The sequence below is a fragment of the Rhinopithecus bieti genome, unplaced genomic scaffold (genome assembly GCF_001698545.2).
Source record: "Rhinopithecus bieti isolate Rb0 unplaced genomic scaffold, ASM169854v2 scaffold_13014, whole genome shotgun sequence".
In the NCBI taxonomy this organism is placed as follows: Eukaryota; Metazoa; Chordata; class Mammalia; order Primates; family Cercopithecidae; genus Rhinopithecus; species Rhinopithecus bieti.
In genome coordinates this window covers 1,039,408-1,055,751 of record NW_016807364.1, presented here as the reverse complement: position 1 = coordinate 1,055,751, position 16,344 = coordinate 1,039,408, and the positions used below count along the sequence as shown (strand labels likewise).

Below are 16,344 nucleotides of genomic sequence, written 5' to 3'. Positions count from 1 at the left end.
GAGTGGCTCCATTCCAGGCTTACTGAAGAGTAACAACACTGGGCTTAGCCCTGTCTAAAAACCTTAACCTGACTGGGTCACATCCCAGAGATGTCCTCCACTGCCCTGAGGTCAAAGAATGCAAGGCCTGCTTCATCTCTGCCAGCCTTTCCTGTGCTGGTCCCCACGAGGTTTTCTTGACTTTTCCCATAATTTACCAGCTTACTACTCTATCTTCTAAGGAACTTTGATGCCCTCCCTTCCCTAATACAGGCACACCTTGCTTTACCGCACTTGGCAGATAGTGCATTTTTTACAAATTGAAGGTTTGTGTCCATTTTCCCAACGGCATGTGCTTATTTTATGTCTCTGTGTCACATTTTGGTAATTCTTGCAATCTTTTAAATTTCATTGTTATCGTATCTGTGATCGGTCATCTTTGACTTTACTATTGTAATTGTTTGGTGGTGCCAGGAACTGCACCCATATAAGATGGTGAACTTAATCAATAAATGTTGTGTGTGTTGACTGCTCTATTAACAGGCCCTTCCTCTGTCTCTCTCCCTCTCCCTGGGCCTGACTATTCCTGGAGACACAGCAGTGTTGAAATTAGGCCAATTAATAACCTTATGATGACCTGTAAGTGTTCAAGTGAAAGGAAGAGTAACACGTCTCTCACTTTCAACCAAAAGCTAGCAAGAATTAAACTTAGTGAGGAAGGCATGTTGAAAGCCGACACAGGCTGAAAACTTGGCCTCTTGCACCAAACAGTTAACCAAGTTGTGAATGCAAGGAAAAAGTTCTTGAGCGAAATTAAAAGTGTTACTCCAGTGAACACAACGAATGATAAGAAAGCAGAACAGCTTTATTGCTGATATGGAGAAAGTTTGAGCGTTCTGGATGGAAAATCAACACAGTCATAACATTCCCTTAAGCCAAAGCCTAATCCAGAGCAAGGTCCCAAGTCTCTTCAATTCTGTGAAGGCTGGGTGAGGTGAGGATGCTGCAGAAGAAAAGTTGAAAGCTAGCAGAAGTTGGGTTCATGAAGTTTAAGAAACTAAGCCATCTCCATAACGTGAAAGTGCAAAGTGAGGCAGCTTCTCAAGCACTTGCTGGAGAAGCTGCAACAGTTTATCCAGAAGATCTAACTCAGATGACTATAAGCATTTTTACAAAGCATTTTTTAGCAATAAAATAATTTAAAATTAAGATATATACTTTTTAAAGACATAATGTTATTGCACACTTTTTAGACTACAGTATAGTGTAAATATAAATTTTATCTGCACTGGGAAATCAAAAAATTAGTGTGACTCGCTTTATTGTGATATTTGCTATTGCAATGGTCTGGAACCAGACCAGCAGTATCTCTGAGTTATGCCTCTAGATTACTCCCTGATCCATGGTGCTAGCTGAACAATCAGCAGGGTTTGTAAACCGATGCTGCAGTCAATAAAGGTTATTAACAGCATATTGGATGTTGTGATGAGATTATAAGAAAGCATTTGAAACATGGCCTACTGCATAGTGAGTATAATTAAATGTTTCTTAACTAAACATTTTAGAAAGGCATCGAGTTCTTAAGTTCCTACTCAGTTCATCAGCAAGCATGTATTGATTTGCTTGTGGTGGTTATCCTTGTCATTATTTTAATATTTGCTAACCTTTGGGTAAACTCTCAAGTCATTTTTGTTCAGGAGACTTGTCAGTTTTATGATTTCTCATAATGAATTCTCTTAAGTGATATTTATATTTTATTTTGCTCCTTGTGGCTTAGTTTTCCAGTATTTCTTATTCTATATCAGTGTCAGAGAAAAATGGGATTGAAGATGTATTTTGAGTTAAGAAGTGATAAAAACAGAAGCAGGAGGCAGCTCCAAGTGAAGGTGGTTGCTGTGATGGAATTTGGTGGTCAGCGACCAAGTGAGGTACATCTTTCAAATTATGTGCATGGCCGGGTGTGGTGGCTCACGCCTGTAATCCTAACACTTCGGGAGGCTGAGGCGGGCGGATCACCTGAGATCAGGAGTTCAAGAGCAGCCTGCCCAACTTGGTGAGACCCTGTCTCTACTAAAAATATTTAAAAACTTAGCCAGGCATGGTGGTGGCCACCTGTAATCCCAGCAACTCGGGAGGCTGAGGCATGAGAATTGCTTGAACCAGAGAAGTGGAGGTTACAGTGAACAGAGATCACACCACTTGCACTCCAGCCTGGGCGACAGAGCAAGACTCTGTCTCAAAAAAATAAAAAATAAAAATAAATTATGGGCATCTTAGATTTCCCATCTGTAAAGAAAGGAAGAGGAACAACATGGTATCTCAGGTCCTACCAGTTCTAAAAATCAGTTATTCTAGTTCTAGAGTACGGCAAAACTATGGATGGCTTTTGTTCCTACAATTTTTATGAACATTTTCACTGGCTTTAATATCCATGTCCAAAGTAACAGGAAGGTAAGACTTTTTACCAGTACTCAGCTGATCTCCTGCTTCTCTTCTTGTCCAATGTTTTCCACTTTTCAAAATTTTTTATCATTGACTACTAGTACAAGAAAAGGGCCCAGAGTATAGTGTCTGGATTCACTGTTCATAAATGGCATTACAAAAAAAAACCCGAGTAGATCCTTTGAATTGTATATTTCATGTCAAGTGGCCCTCTCTCTATTCGCCTGGCAATTAAGAATTGGTTACATGAAATTAATCTGGTAGTAATACAATCTTAAATTCACAAAATAATTTTCTTTGCCTTTGAGTAGCAATGCAGCCTGCCTACCACAAGAGGGCAGTGTAGGTGATTGCATAAAGGAGATGGCTTCTGCAAAAAGAAATGACGTTTATGACACTAGTTTCCAGCTTAGAGAGCATTTTCACATGCATGTATGACGGTCTCAGCAGGTCTCTGTGATGGGTAAAGCATGCATAATCGCTCCCATTTTATAGATGGAGAAACTAATGCTAGAAAGACTTGAAGATAATTTGCATAGAGTTGCACAGCTGATAAATGCCATCCAGTGCTTGAATCCAAGTCTCTTGCCACTATATCACTCTGCCCATAAATGGTACATTATCATCATATGAGTGACTTCCTAATGTAGAGCTGAGAGGCTGTACAAAGCTAGGAAACATCTGTTCTATGGGAAAAATTCTCAAATTTTTTCATCTAACATAGCATCTTGTGAAAACTTTCAAGACTTATGTTTTCTTCTGTTCCATAAAGATGGGAAAGGCCGGGAATTATTTGTTTCATAAATGCCACCATGCACAGCCATCATTGCAGTCTCAGTTGTTCTGAGCTAGATTACATAGCGGGTCTTAAATAGTTAGTAGATGCGGAGGAGAAAGAGGTCAAAGTGAAGGAGAAATCAGGACCCGGATGTACATAATCCAAATGACCACTTCCTCAGTTTCCATGGTGAGCTTGGAAATTCCCCATGGACTCCCAGAGCTCCAGCTCTTTATGTAGTTTCAAAGGAGGCAGCAGAATACAGTAAAGGCAGAAGCAAGGCTAAATCAGAACCAAAACAAAGCACCCTGTTTTTATAAACCCAGATGAAGATTTTTCTAAGCTCCCAAATTCTAAGACCTAACACTGGGTGGCCTGCAGGCATTCAGACAAGTGATCCCTTTGCTGGAGGACTTACATACCGAATTTATTCTACTGGGATTTTGCCATTCTTTTTTTGTAGTTAAGGTGGTTCTATCAGGTAATTAATTTTAAGTGCTTTTATTTATTTGTTGTAGGAAAAAAAAAAAAAAAAAGACTCCAGTAGCCTTTTTTGTGGTTATACCAGTTGCCTGATGATTCATGAATTCAGATCTAAAACCAGAGTCGGTGTAATCAATATGTGAAAAATAGGTGCTGCCTAATTGCCTTTCTAAATCAGTAAAATAATTAAAGCCTTTATAGTCTGGCCGATTAATGCATTGCACATCCGTATGGTCGGCTTAATAGGGAAAATGCTTGAGAAAGATAAAAATCACAAGACCAAAAGCAACTAATAGCTGAAAAAAAATTTCTATGTAGTTGATTAATTGTCCTCATCTTTTTCTCTTAAGAGACTAAACATTGAGTAAATTCTCCGAGTTTGTATAGTTCCGATTTAGTCAGCATTCCCATTGTAAAGTGCCAGTGTTACAATTTTTCATTCATCATTTTCTTAGATTCCAATGTAAGTGTCATTATTGTGTTTAGTGAAAGAATACAAATATTTATTTTAACATTCTTTAAACAGATTCTTAGTAGAGGGTAGAGCTTTCTAATGCTCTGCAGCTGGGTTTCGGGCTTTAAAATTGGTTGTCGTCTGCACACTAAGATCTCTGCAAGTACTCAGCCGCAGAGAGCAAAATCCCACTTGACAAGCAGTCTCTAGATATGGATTTATGCAATAGGATGTCATGTTTACTTTGGACCTGCTATGATCTACCTGGGAAAATTTCCCTATTATGCATTTATTAAAAAGTTCTAAATATATATTTGCACAATGTTTTCTTATGGAAACATCTGTAAGGAATTATTAACTTACTCATTTCCACACGGGATTTTTTTTTTTTTTTTTTAGAGAGAGAAAGACAGCAATTGTGTAAGCAAACCAGAGAAAAACTATGAACATAATACATTTAGAATTCACTCTGAATTCCACTTGGATTTTCTTACGTTCTCATGTTGGTGAAGATAGATAACATAATTGTTATCCTAACCAGAATTCAGAATTTGCATCTCATTCTGATTTCCTTAAACATTTTTAGAATTTCATCAGTCTTTTTTAGCAAAGCCAGTCATGGGAAGAGTTGAGTATTGACCTTTTTTCTTCTTTTTCTTTCTGGTTAGCCTGCATTGAACCTTTGGCCTTACCCCAAGTGTATGGGTGGTATATGTTTTTAAATTGATATATCAATGTTGAATTTTTATTGTCACAGTTTCTGTTCATGCTCCCTTCAAACCTTTCATTTATTTGTTTCTGAACCTTGGATATCTCATAAAAATGTCACCATTGTGGTTGAACATTAAGCACCTTCCCATTTTGCTCTGGGCCGTTGAAATAAATTTGGACCAGGTGCTCTGCTCATAATGGAGCCCCTTGAAGTGCTCTGATAATGAGCCGGGAGCGGAAGCTGTCAGCCTTCAGCTGGCTTGAAGAATGCAATTAGAGCAGTTTTAATACTGCAGAGGGACCCCATCCAATCAAGGCCATTTGAGTTAAACCAAGTCTAGAATCCTAAACATGTACTTTTAAGCTTGTCAGCTTTGTCTCTGCACTGAGAATGGGGAGAAGGCATTCCTGTACAATGGATCCATTTTATGTCCAAGAGAAAAAAAATGCTCTGAATACCAATAGAAGTCCTCTATCTCTTGTCTCTCCCATTATGATGTCATTATGACCATATTTATGATCTGATGTCAGTGTGGTCAAGATAACCAGTGTCAAATTAAGTTTCAAATGAATCAAGGACTTAGCAAGCTCATTTCTAGAAATCCACCCTAAAAATAGTGCACAGCCTTTTTTTCTTTTTTTTAATAGCAAAATCGGGATTCACCTAAATATCCATTAATATGGGGAGTGCTTCAGTAAAGCATATTCACTATAGGAAACACTATACAGCCATTAAAAAGAATAATACTGTCTGTTTTATGTTGTTGAGTAAAGTGAGTCACTTATAGAACAGTTTGTAGAAGCATGATGTGTTTTTTGGGGAAAACCAATTACAATGTACATTTATAGGTACAGAGAGAAGGTTTGGAAGAAAGCATACTAAATTGTTTATGGTAAAAATCAGGAGAAGTGGAGATGGAGGGAGGTAAAGTTTTTTTTTTTACTGTCTGTATATGTGTATTTTAAAATTATTTTCTCATATTTACTTAATGAAAACTTTTTATATTCTAGGGGTAGTTTAGCTCACTATCAGGTAAATGTTCTGTTGTAAGTAAATAAATGAGCTTCTGTGGTCCAGGAGGAGTGGGGAGAAGCTTCTGGTATTAAGGGATGCTGGGACATAGTAATGATGAGAGGGGTTATCACTGAGGGAGAACCTTACATTCTTCATTTTGGAAAATCCTTCCAACAGCCCTATGGTGTAGATGCTGTTCCACTTACTTTATACCCGAGGATGCACAGGTTTGGAGAGATGTGTTGATTTGCCAGGTCACAAATTTGCAGTGAGTGTAGTAAGGCTTTGAACCCAGGTCAGCTTGGTTCCAGCGACATGCCCATAACCTCTTCCCTTTTCCCTGCTTGGTTTCTGAGGACAGTTCTTTAAAAGCAGATTTGATTTCCTGGGACCTGTGTCCTTTCCCTCTTCATTTCTTTCAAGAAAATGAGGACACAGTTCAGGAGTAGTTGTTATTGTCGTTAATGGTTAACATTTTTTATAAAGGCTTAGACTGGTCATTAAGAAGCCTCATTCTGTGCTCATGGGATTCACAGTGGATTCTCCAGTGAGTGGAAGTCTTTGTCCTAAAATGAGGCAGTGTATAATAATGTCAGTTAATTTCATTTGAAATACAATTTAAAAATAAATAATTTCACACATCAGACAAGCCAGGGGTGTCTTCATTAATGAGAAATATTACGCAAAATTTAAAGATCAGAATAATTATAAAAGTATGTATAACCTCCTTTATAAACTTACTCCTGCGAAGTAGTAGCTTACTCAAATAGCTCATTTCTTCTAACATATTTATTAAGCCACGAATCTTTTTGATTTCATAAAAATAAGCTTATTTCATCAACAAAAAATAGGGCTCTCTATATGTATGTGTGTATGTACACATAAGTACATACATATATGTATTTCTGTTTCGGATTTTTAAAAACTCTCCACAATGTTTTGTTTGTTTTCCATATCTTCTTTAGCTTGGATTTCTGCTTCCTATGGGATACTGCTTTCCTGTTGGCTTTTTAAGGTGATTGTGCACAATATTAAAATCTCGTTTCAGGTTTCCTCTCTATTCCATGACTCAAACTTTGGAATTATTCCTATGAAAGAAATACTTACTAAATATAGCCACAAGTTAGCCTCTTCCAGTGACCTTAACAAACATTTCGTGGCCCTTCTTCTGACATTGTGACACTGACTTTTTAACTTATTTGGGGCAAATTAATTACTTAGGACAAATAATGTAAACATCCTTGCCCAGAGGCCTGGAAAAGTAGGAACACATAGGTAGACATGAGGCACTTAGAAAATGTAGCAATGACCCCTGTACAGTACTGTCAGCTAATTTTATAATAAAGCATAAGAAAGCAATAGAATACATTGAAGGGGAAAAGCCTCACTTCTGATTTTTTTTTTTTTAACTAAGTCAGCTTTTTTTTCAAGCATCAACTCTTAAATAATTGAATTTACTTGGCATTTAGGTTCCTTTTTCTTACGCAATTTCTTTCCGATTATGATTATTTTATTTTATGTTTTGCTTCTTATCAACCCCTTTGACCATATAACCATGAGACTGTCACTGGGCCTTCTGTCCCGTTGTTGCGAAGAAAATTCACACACCCAGGGGCTTCTGTATGTGGAAAGTGAGTTTCTTTGAAAATGGCCACAACAGAATGGTTTTTCCTCCTGGGGTTGCCAGCACTGCCCCAGGCAGGGGCAATAATGCAGAAGTGACATAAACAGGCATGTTCACTGTGATGAGACGTGAGGGCTCCTTATTCTTCCAAAGAGACTGTGCCTCAGTGAAATTGTGCCCCAGGAGAATACTTGTGCCAAAGTATTAAGGGACAGCCTAACAAACTACTTTGATTTAAAGTGAAAATAAAGCAAAATGCAAAGATTCGGGTCCAGAGAGTCAGGATGGGAGTCATGTGGTCCTGGCTTTGATTTTCAGTCCTTCGGTGAGCCCTTGCCTGAGAGAAAGGGAGGGGAGGCAGCCTGAAGTCATCACACTCCAGGGCAAATCTGAGGACTGACCTTCCCTCTTCAGTATAAAAGAGCCCTACCAATAACAGCATGGATGGCTGTGTGGGCTGCATGGGAAGTCCAGAGACCAAGTCTCCAGCCAGGCTCCAGCACGGCTAGCTCTGCTAACTCAAGTACTCTGTAACCTACCTAGACATCAGTTGCTTATTTTAAAACATAGAGTACTGGAGAGGGTCCTATCCAACTCAGATGAAGGAAATTTAGAAGACAATAGTGTTGTGTTTTGTGTGAAAGGAAGATTGTGGGTCACACATTGCTCACTGCTAACACCTACCGATAGTGCTAATTTAAAAAGTCATATATTTTCACACCGAGGCAAGGCTGGAGTTTCCTTTTCTGAGGTTTGGGAGGAGGGGAACAAGGTGAGAGAGGCTGTCTTTGTACTTTTCTTAAATATATAATTTTTTTTGGTTATTCACACAATGTCATCACTGTTTTGGTTTTTAAAAAATATGTATCTAGAGGAAAATCTGAAAGTTTTATATAAACTATTTTCTAAAATTAAAATACTTGCACATGACTTGAAAAATTTAAATGATACAAAGAAAGGTAAACTCATCCTTCCCTGATCCTCTAACCCCATCCCAACTTTTGAAACAACTGTTAAGTGTTTATATCTGTCCTTCTAAAATGTTAACTACACGTGTTTTGGTGGGGGAGGGGGCGGGGAGTGGAAGGGAGCTGAATTATGGATGGTTTCTATTTTTTCTTTTAGTTTATCTTTTCTATTTTTTATAATGACTGCTAGTCTTTTTAAGTTTTATCCAAGAATTTGTATGTCTGGAGATACTTATCTCAAAAGTGAAGCAATGCCAATTTACATTAAAGACCTGACTTTGGGAATGGTTATATGCTATTTAAGTGTAGAGTTGCATATAGCCATATCCATAAGTAAATATGGTAACAATTATTTGAAATGAACTTTATTCTTCAGCCTGAACAGATTATATTCTATAGTAGGCTCATGCCATTTTGTTAATTGCATTAATTATTTATTACATACTGCCATTTCGCACAGTTCAGTGGGTTGTGGGAAGCTGATTATAGCAGTTTGTTTCAAGTCAGTTTTACACCCTGGTTGACAAAAGCATCACACTTTCTCACTAAAATGAAAGAGCTGGAATAATGCTTGGGGCACTTATAACAGATGCAAGGTTAAGGTGCAAACTGTGTGTGAAGCCTAGCCACCATATTTTTAATGAGATCCAATTTATGCAAGCAATATATACAGTGTTTCCTTCATTCATCTTCTCGGAAGTTCTTCATTTTGGTAGATTTTAGAACGGAAGATGTGTTTGATTCAGACATGTCTCCCAGACTTCATACTATGATGTTAAACTTACAACATCATACATTTCTTCTTTAACATTTTCTGTCTTCTGACAAGAAGACAAAAGTTAAAATCAGCTCTTTGGTATTGTTAGAAGTTTCCGTACATATTTTTGGAATGAGAAATGCCGAGAACTTGTTAAATATGGAATCACTTGGAACAGCACGATCTCTCCTGAACCCAAGCAGTAATAATGCAAATCGAAAGCAGCTTCCTCCTCCGCAGATTTGCAGTTTTTCTGATCACAGATGTGTCCTTCCATGTTGCCTGTCTTTGTAAACCAAGCATATTTTTGTCATCACCTCCAAACCCTTTAATCAGCTGTAAGTGCTGTCACCGGATAGAAGGTCCGTCCTTGGGTCTGTATGTGGGTGGCAAATGGTAAGTGAAAAGTTTCACTGAAATCTTGGCAGATTAGGAGCTGGGTTAAAAATACTTTTATAGGACATACTAACTTTTGTGTATTAATATATTTATTGAAAAACCAAAATCTTTCCAAATAGTTCTATGAGGAAGGAAAGAAACGGGAGTTGAATTATAAAAGTTTGAAAGGAGGATTAAAGATTTTTTGAGGGCAGTTGAGGCAGGGTTTTCAGAAGAATTTGCATTTAGCCACCAAACTGTAGATGCCTGCTGGTGCTGGAGTTGACAGAGGTATATCTGCTGAGGATATTGTATTAGGTGTTTGTCCTGGTGCATAAAAACGGAGAAGAAATATGCTGTGATGAGCTCTTTTCATAACGTTATGAGTGCAGGTCTTGCCTGTGATTTAGGACAATCTCTTTTGGGGTCAAACCTCCCTGTGCACTGGCTTCTGGCTGCACATAGTTGGATCTTTGTATCACACTGCATTGCTTGCTGACCTGTAGTATTTCGCTACACACTGGGATTCTGGCTCTCCAGAGCCGATTCCGTTTTAGGCAGCTGCCTTCTCCATGTTGGAATATTCTGTTTATCTTGCCTTCACCTGGTTACCAGTTCTAGGTAAGATGCCTGCTGGTCATGGCCCTGTTCCCATGAAGGTATTCACAGCTTTCATTTCAGTCAATCAAATTTATTGAGTGTCTGCTCTGTGTGTGCAGTATGCAAGTTCTGGAAATAGAAAGATGAATGAAACCACAGTCTGTGCCCTCGAGGAGCTCACACTTTAATAGGGGATTTTGGGTGACCTTAATGCTTCAGGACTTAGTAAGAAATAAGCCTGAGTACTTGTGAAATGTTAGGCTTTGTTGATGATTGTCACTAAGAGAACTTGTACCTTCCTGTTGCCTTCACTCTCTGCCTCTGGCCCTCCGCGCTGTTCAAATGCCCGTCTTCCTGCTACCTCCTCTACCTTGGAACATTGCAAGGCTTGGAGGGAGCTTGTTCTAAAGTCAAAGAAGAGCTAGATGCTTTGTGAAATTTTCTTCAGACCAGCTGCCACTGACAGCCTGCCTGGAGCCGGACATGGGGCAGGATCATGCCAGGATTGCTGTGACTGGATGGTGGAAAATTTTGCAAAAACATCTGTTCTGTTTGGAGGGTCCAAATATTTTCAAAAACATTTGCTTAGCCAAAGCTCATATTTCACAAAACCTTTGCAAATATCTAGAAGCTTTTCTTCTTTTCCATGTGGACATGGAAGCAAAGGAGAGGAAAATGTGGCCACATGTATGTTTTCAACTTCTTATTTCCAAGTATTTGGCTATTTCAGGGATGAAAACCAATCAGATCACTTTTGTGAGGTATGCGGTGCCTCTAGACTGTTCTCTCTCTTTTGGATAGATACATGAAATCTCGAAGAAAGAAAATTTCTCTAAACACAATGGGAGAGATTATAGTAATGCTATCAAGCTGTAGTTTTAATTGCTTGAAAATAAACGAAGAAAAAGGTTCACAGCTGTTTGAGAGTGAGGACCAATCACAGGCAGAGCAACAATAAAGCTCCCCTTTCCTGGGATGACTGCCAGGACTCAGCTCTCCACATCTGAAGATGTTTTACAAAGTGCAGTGTGCCGTGAGCAGGGAGAGAAAGGCATCCAGAGAAGGCGCGGGAGGACCTGAGTGAGGAGCTGGGCCCTGGCTTCATCCCATTTGTGGGCCTCAAGGTCAGGGGAGCAGGAGCTCGTGGCCAGACAGACTAGGATGACAGGGACTTCTTAGGGGACAAGTATGAGTTTGTTCAAACTTGGGGGCATGAGTTTTTGAGAACACTGCTCAACGCTCAGCATGGTGAATGCTGCAGACCAAGCATGGAGCCGTACCCGGCACCTCCAGGAGAAAAAAGCACCCCAAACTGTGAAGCTAAAGGCCTCTGCACATTGCCTGTGAACCAGAGGTTTGGAGATAAGTTTTCTCCCCCTTTATGTCGTTATGTATGTTCCAAGTTGGGCATGGAGAGCAGCTCTTCTGCCCTTTGAACCTGGTACAGACCCAGGACACCTGGGCCTCTCCCTCAGTACCTCTCACTCCAGGTGCATGGCTCAGGCTCGTGGAACAAATCAGCTAACTTTTCCTTTGTTTCTTAATGCTAGGGAGCAAGCAGGGAGCTAATGGCCAAAGGAAGTCGAGGCACTTGTCCTTAAGACTATCTTTAGTGAAGTGGAAGGTGCAGGATCTGCCATTTGTCATGTCACCTTAGAACAAGGAAAAATCCCCATCCAATTGGCGTACCATACTCGATCTCCAGGTTAAAATATAATACAACTATGATGCATGAGTCTCATTGTGAAACAGCTGATTGGTGAGGAAGATCAGTTCTCACTAAATTGGAGTGATGAGGCTGTGAGATCAAGAGGAAGCAGTGCTGAGCTGGGAGTCCAGATAGCTGGCTCTATTCTCGGCTCTGCCACCAGTCACGGTGCTGGTTAAGTCACTGGGCTCTTCCATCCCCTCTGTGCCTTGTCAGTAGGCAGATTGGATGATGTGTAAGTTCCTCCTGTGCTAAGATCCTTGTACTGAGGACCTGATTTCCAGAGCCCTGGGAACATCTTAGAAATGGAGTAAATTCCATGAGATTTCCCCAGGGGAGGCCTTGATCACATTTTGTACAACATTCAGTCATGTATGGTTGCTATGATACCAGGCAGCATTTTGAAACCATACACAGGGTTGAGTCTTTCAGTCAGTGGCCTAAACCATCTCCCTTTGCTGCAGAGCCAGCTTTTCTGCAATTCCAGGGGAAAGGATGGGCAATTGTTAATACCCCAAAGATTTTATATGATTTTAAAACAAAGTGGCCAATAGTGTCAACATTGTTTACCAATGACTCATGTGTTCTTTTCTCTTTGTCCTCCTCCTTTTAAAAAAAATAACATTTCCTTGGCCTGTTAATTTCTCTGTTCTGTGTTGCATGTATGGAAAAGTATCTCAAAACTTATGATGTAAACCTCTCAATTTGCTTTACTTTTCCTGCTCTTGAGATTTTCATGTGGCCCTGATTAAAATTTTAATTTGTCAGTAGAGTCAAATCTTATTAGTGCCATTCCAGCAACTGGGCACTGGAATCATTTGCAAGGCAAAGGGAAGTTTGCCTTTGCACAGTTTAGGAAAGATTCTGTTAATTAGGTGAATGGTATAATTGATATGACAAGAGGATTGTTTAACTTAAGGGAAGCAATTTATTATGCATGCATGAGAAGCTTCTAGGTATTTACTGACCAATTGCATGCCCATTACATATCCTTTTTGTATTTTAGAGATAATCATCTTATATTGTTTACCTCCTAGCCCAGTGTTTGGCACACTTGAAAGCACTACAAATTGTCTTAAATAAATAAAAAACTAGGCTGGGCACGGTGGCTTATGCCTGTAATCCCAGCACTTTGGGTGGGCGGATCATCTGAGATCAGGAGTTCGAGACCAGCCTGGCTAACATGGTGAAACCTGTTTCTACTAAAAATACAAAAAATTAGCTGGGTGTGTTGGCGGGCACCTGTAATCCCACTACTCTGGAGGCTGAGGCAGGAGAATCGCTTGAACCTGGGAGGTGGAGGTTTCAGTGAGCCGAGATCGTGCCATTGCACTCCAGCTTGGGCAACAGGAGCGAAACTCTGTCTCAAAAACAAACAAACTACTTAGAAGCCGAAGGAGACGGGAAAGGACACTAGGCTGAGAGACTGAGGCTGAAGTCTGGGTTCTGTTCCTCGCCTCAGCACTGATTGGCAAGCGAGCGTAAGTCATTTATCCTGTCTGTACAGTTTGAAGATTGGGTTGAGCACCTGCCCAAGCCCCCTTCCAACCTATTTTGACACGGAGATTTCACAAATTCAAACTAAATTGCCCTACTTGGTTCAAATGAATTATGTTTTCTTTTTTTTTTTTTTTTTTTTTTTTTTTTTTTTTGAGACGGAGTCTCGCTCTGTAGCCGGGCTGGAGTGCAGTGGCCAGATCTCAGCTCACTGCAAGCTCCGCCTCCCGGGTTTACGCCATTCTCCTGCCTCAGCCTCCCGAGTAACGGGGACTACAGGCGCCCGCCACATCGCCCGGCTAGTTTTTTTGTATTTTTTTTAGTAGAGACGGGGTTTCACCGTGTTAGCCAGGATGGTCTCGATCTCCTGACCTCGTGATCCGCCCGTCTCGGCCTCCCAAAGTGCTGGGATTACAGGCTTGAGCCACCGCGCCCGGCCATAAATTATGTTTTTCTAAGTGGCCCAAATCTACCTTCTTCCTCATTTTTTCATTTTGTTAGCCTGGGTAGAAAACAAGAGAAAGTTTGCCCAACGCTTTCTCCATCATTGGTTCTCCAGAGCTTTCCAGCAACAGAAGTCAGATTACCTAAGGCCTGGTGTAGCCTGGGCAGCACTGATGAGGTTCTGGCTGAAGCCTTGGCATTGATTCTCACAGGCCTCTGGCTGTGCTCTGTGGTCACCTCTTTAGTTGCTGGATTGTAGGGGGGCCTAAAGTAGCCCCAAGGAGAAGGCAGGAGCAGCAAGGGGTTCCTTTGGGGATATGGGCACAACAGCATTTGTTAATGGAGAGATAAAGAGTCCACGGGTTTAACAACCAGAACAGTAGAACTCATCCCTGTTGATGTCTGAGTCATCATCTCTGGAATCTTCCCCCCTCACAACACTGATGGAGCAGGGAAGCATGTTCACTGAGGATAATATTTACCTTAATTCAGGTTTTTCAAACCCAGCCTTTCCTAGCTCCATCTGCTGTGGGCCTAGTAAATGACAAAGCTTCACTTGGTTATCTGGAGTGGACACAGACTCCAGCATTTTCTCCTAGAGTTTTTATCCAGGTGGTCTCACAACCGTGGAGGGACGGCAGCAGCTTGTCAAAGATTTTCGTATTCAAGGGTAGGCAGGTACAAAGGAGTTAACTTGTGGAAGCTTCATCTGGAATGGGGACCAGCCCTGTGCCGAGATGCTGTAGGTACCTGCTAGTTCTTCTTGGCTCTGGATGAGCAGAGGCTGTCTTTGGATGGATTTTGTAGGGTTTTTTGGATAGCTTTTCTTAAAAAGACCATTCATCTCCTCAGGAGTCATAAAATGGAATTACAAACTGATTTTCCAATTAGAGTTTTAAAACAGTAACAACAATCAAATCCACAGCAGCAGCCACCCTCTGGAAGGTACCATGAGGTAGTAACCGTGAGCTTGAGGCAAGCACAGACACTTTTCCAAGCAGGGACCTTGTAGTACTCTGGTTGAGGATCATTATCTGGTTTGATGGTTCCTACCTTTTGTTATTAATGCTTTCTTTCTTTCTCTCTCTCTCTCTCTTTTTTTTTTTTTTTTTTTTTTTGAAATGGAGTCTTGCTGTGTCACCCAGGCTGGAGTGCAGTGGTGCTACCTCGGCTCACTGCAAGCTCCGCCTCCTGGATTCAGGCAATTCTCCTGCCTCAGCCTCCCAAGTAGCTGGAATAACAGGCATGCCCCACCATGCCCTGCTAATTTTTTGTATTTTTAGTAGAGATGGGGGTTCACCATGCTGGCCAGGCTGGTCTTGAACTCCTGACCTTGTGATCCACCTGCCTCAGCCTCCCAAAGTGCTGGGATTATAGGTGTCAGCCACCACGCCCAGCTTTGTTGTTGATGCTTTCTTTGCCACTTCCAGCCCTGACCTGGCCTGTACCGGAGCCTTTCCAGTGTTCTTTTAACAATCATCCAGCAGTTCTTAGAAATACCTCTGGTGAAGTTCCATAACCTTAGAGATTTGTTTCTGTAATTGTTAGAATTCAGTGCATCTAAGGTGTGTGTTAACAGTTCTGTAATGTGCTTAAGCAAAGACTAAATCTGCCTGGGGGTGATTTCCTTAGCATTCCTAAATTCTTGGTTCTAGGTGGAATGAAAACAAAAAACAGAGATAGCACTAGTGAGTTCCTTGCTTACATTAGTGGTCCTCTCGTGAACATTTAACTGCGCTCTTGGCAAGTTTTGCAATCCATCTGGTCCAGTATTTTGGTCGCAAGTAAAAATTTGCTCGATGGAGCTCAACGTCCCACCCCCTGCTTTGTGTCAGGTCTAAAATGTACGCTGTTTGGGAAAGGAAAAATAGCCCCGGGCTGTAATCGCTAACGCACAAATAAAACGCGTTGTAGTTTTATTTTCTCTGCCTTTTCCCATTTAAAAAGAAGGACAAATGTAGGGCCCATATAACTGGCAATTTCCTAGGAAAGAAAAAGAAAAGGCATGAGGTGGTTGGGTGATTTTCTTTTTCTTTAGCTATCACATTAACCCTTGGTATTTTACTACCTAGATAACAAGATGCTAGGCAGGATGTAAAACATTTTTGGTAAATTTTCGAAATAGTTGCAAAATTTCTAGGCCATCCTGCACTGACTTAACAGCACATGTTAGGATAGAATAGTGACATTTATGGTCTGCTTGTTGGCAGGAGAAGGTCTGTGAAACATTGTGCAATAAACAAAGTGTGTTTCTTCCATTCCCTCACCTCGCTGTCCTATTGTTCTCTTGAGGCACCTCCCCCCTTCTCTCACCCACTCTTCTACCCTACCCAGGTTTTCACTCTGCTTACATTTGTCAAGAACCCCAAACTGTGTCTCCTGGACCCACGTCTGACTCCCTTCTGTCCTCTTCTATTTAAAACCTACCACCGGCCGGGCGCGGTGGCTCAAGCCTGTAATCCCAGCACTTTGGGAGGCCGAGGCGGGCGGATCACGAGGNCAGGAG

At 40.8% G+C, this 16,344-nt stretch overlaps 1 protein-coding gene across 2 annotated transcripts in view; it reads left to right on the top strand.

Moving 5' to 3' along the window:
- The window catches only part of JAZF1 (JAZF zinc finger 1), a 275,619-nt gene that overhangs the window by 14,265 nt on the left and 245,010 nt on the right, over window positions 1-16,344 (top strand). The window contains exon 1 of one of the 2 annotated variants that reach the window (XM_017881474.1): window positions 9,541-9,607. The exons of the other annotated variant lie outside the window; for it this stretch is intronic. Within the exon in view, the coding sequence (XP_017736963.1) occupies window positions 9,592-9,607 (16 nt within the window). The 5' untranslated portion in view covers window positions 9,541-9,591. Of the gene's footprint in view, window positions 1-9,540; window positions 9,608-16,344 lie in introns of those variants that run through there. 2 annotated transcript variants of the gene reach the window in all.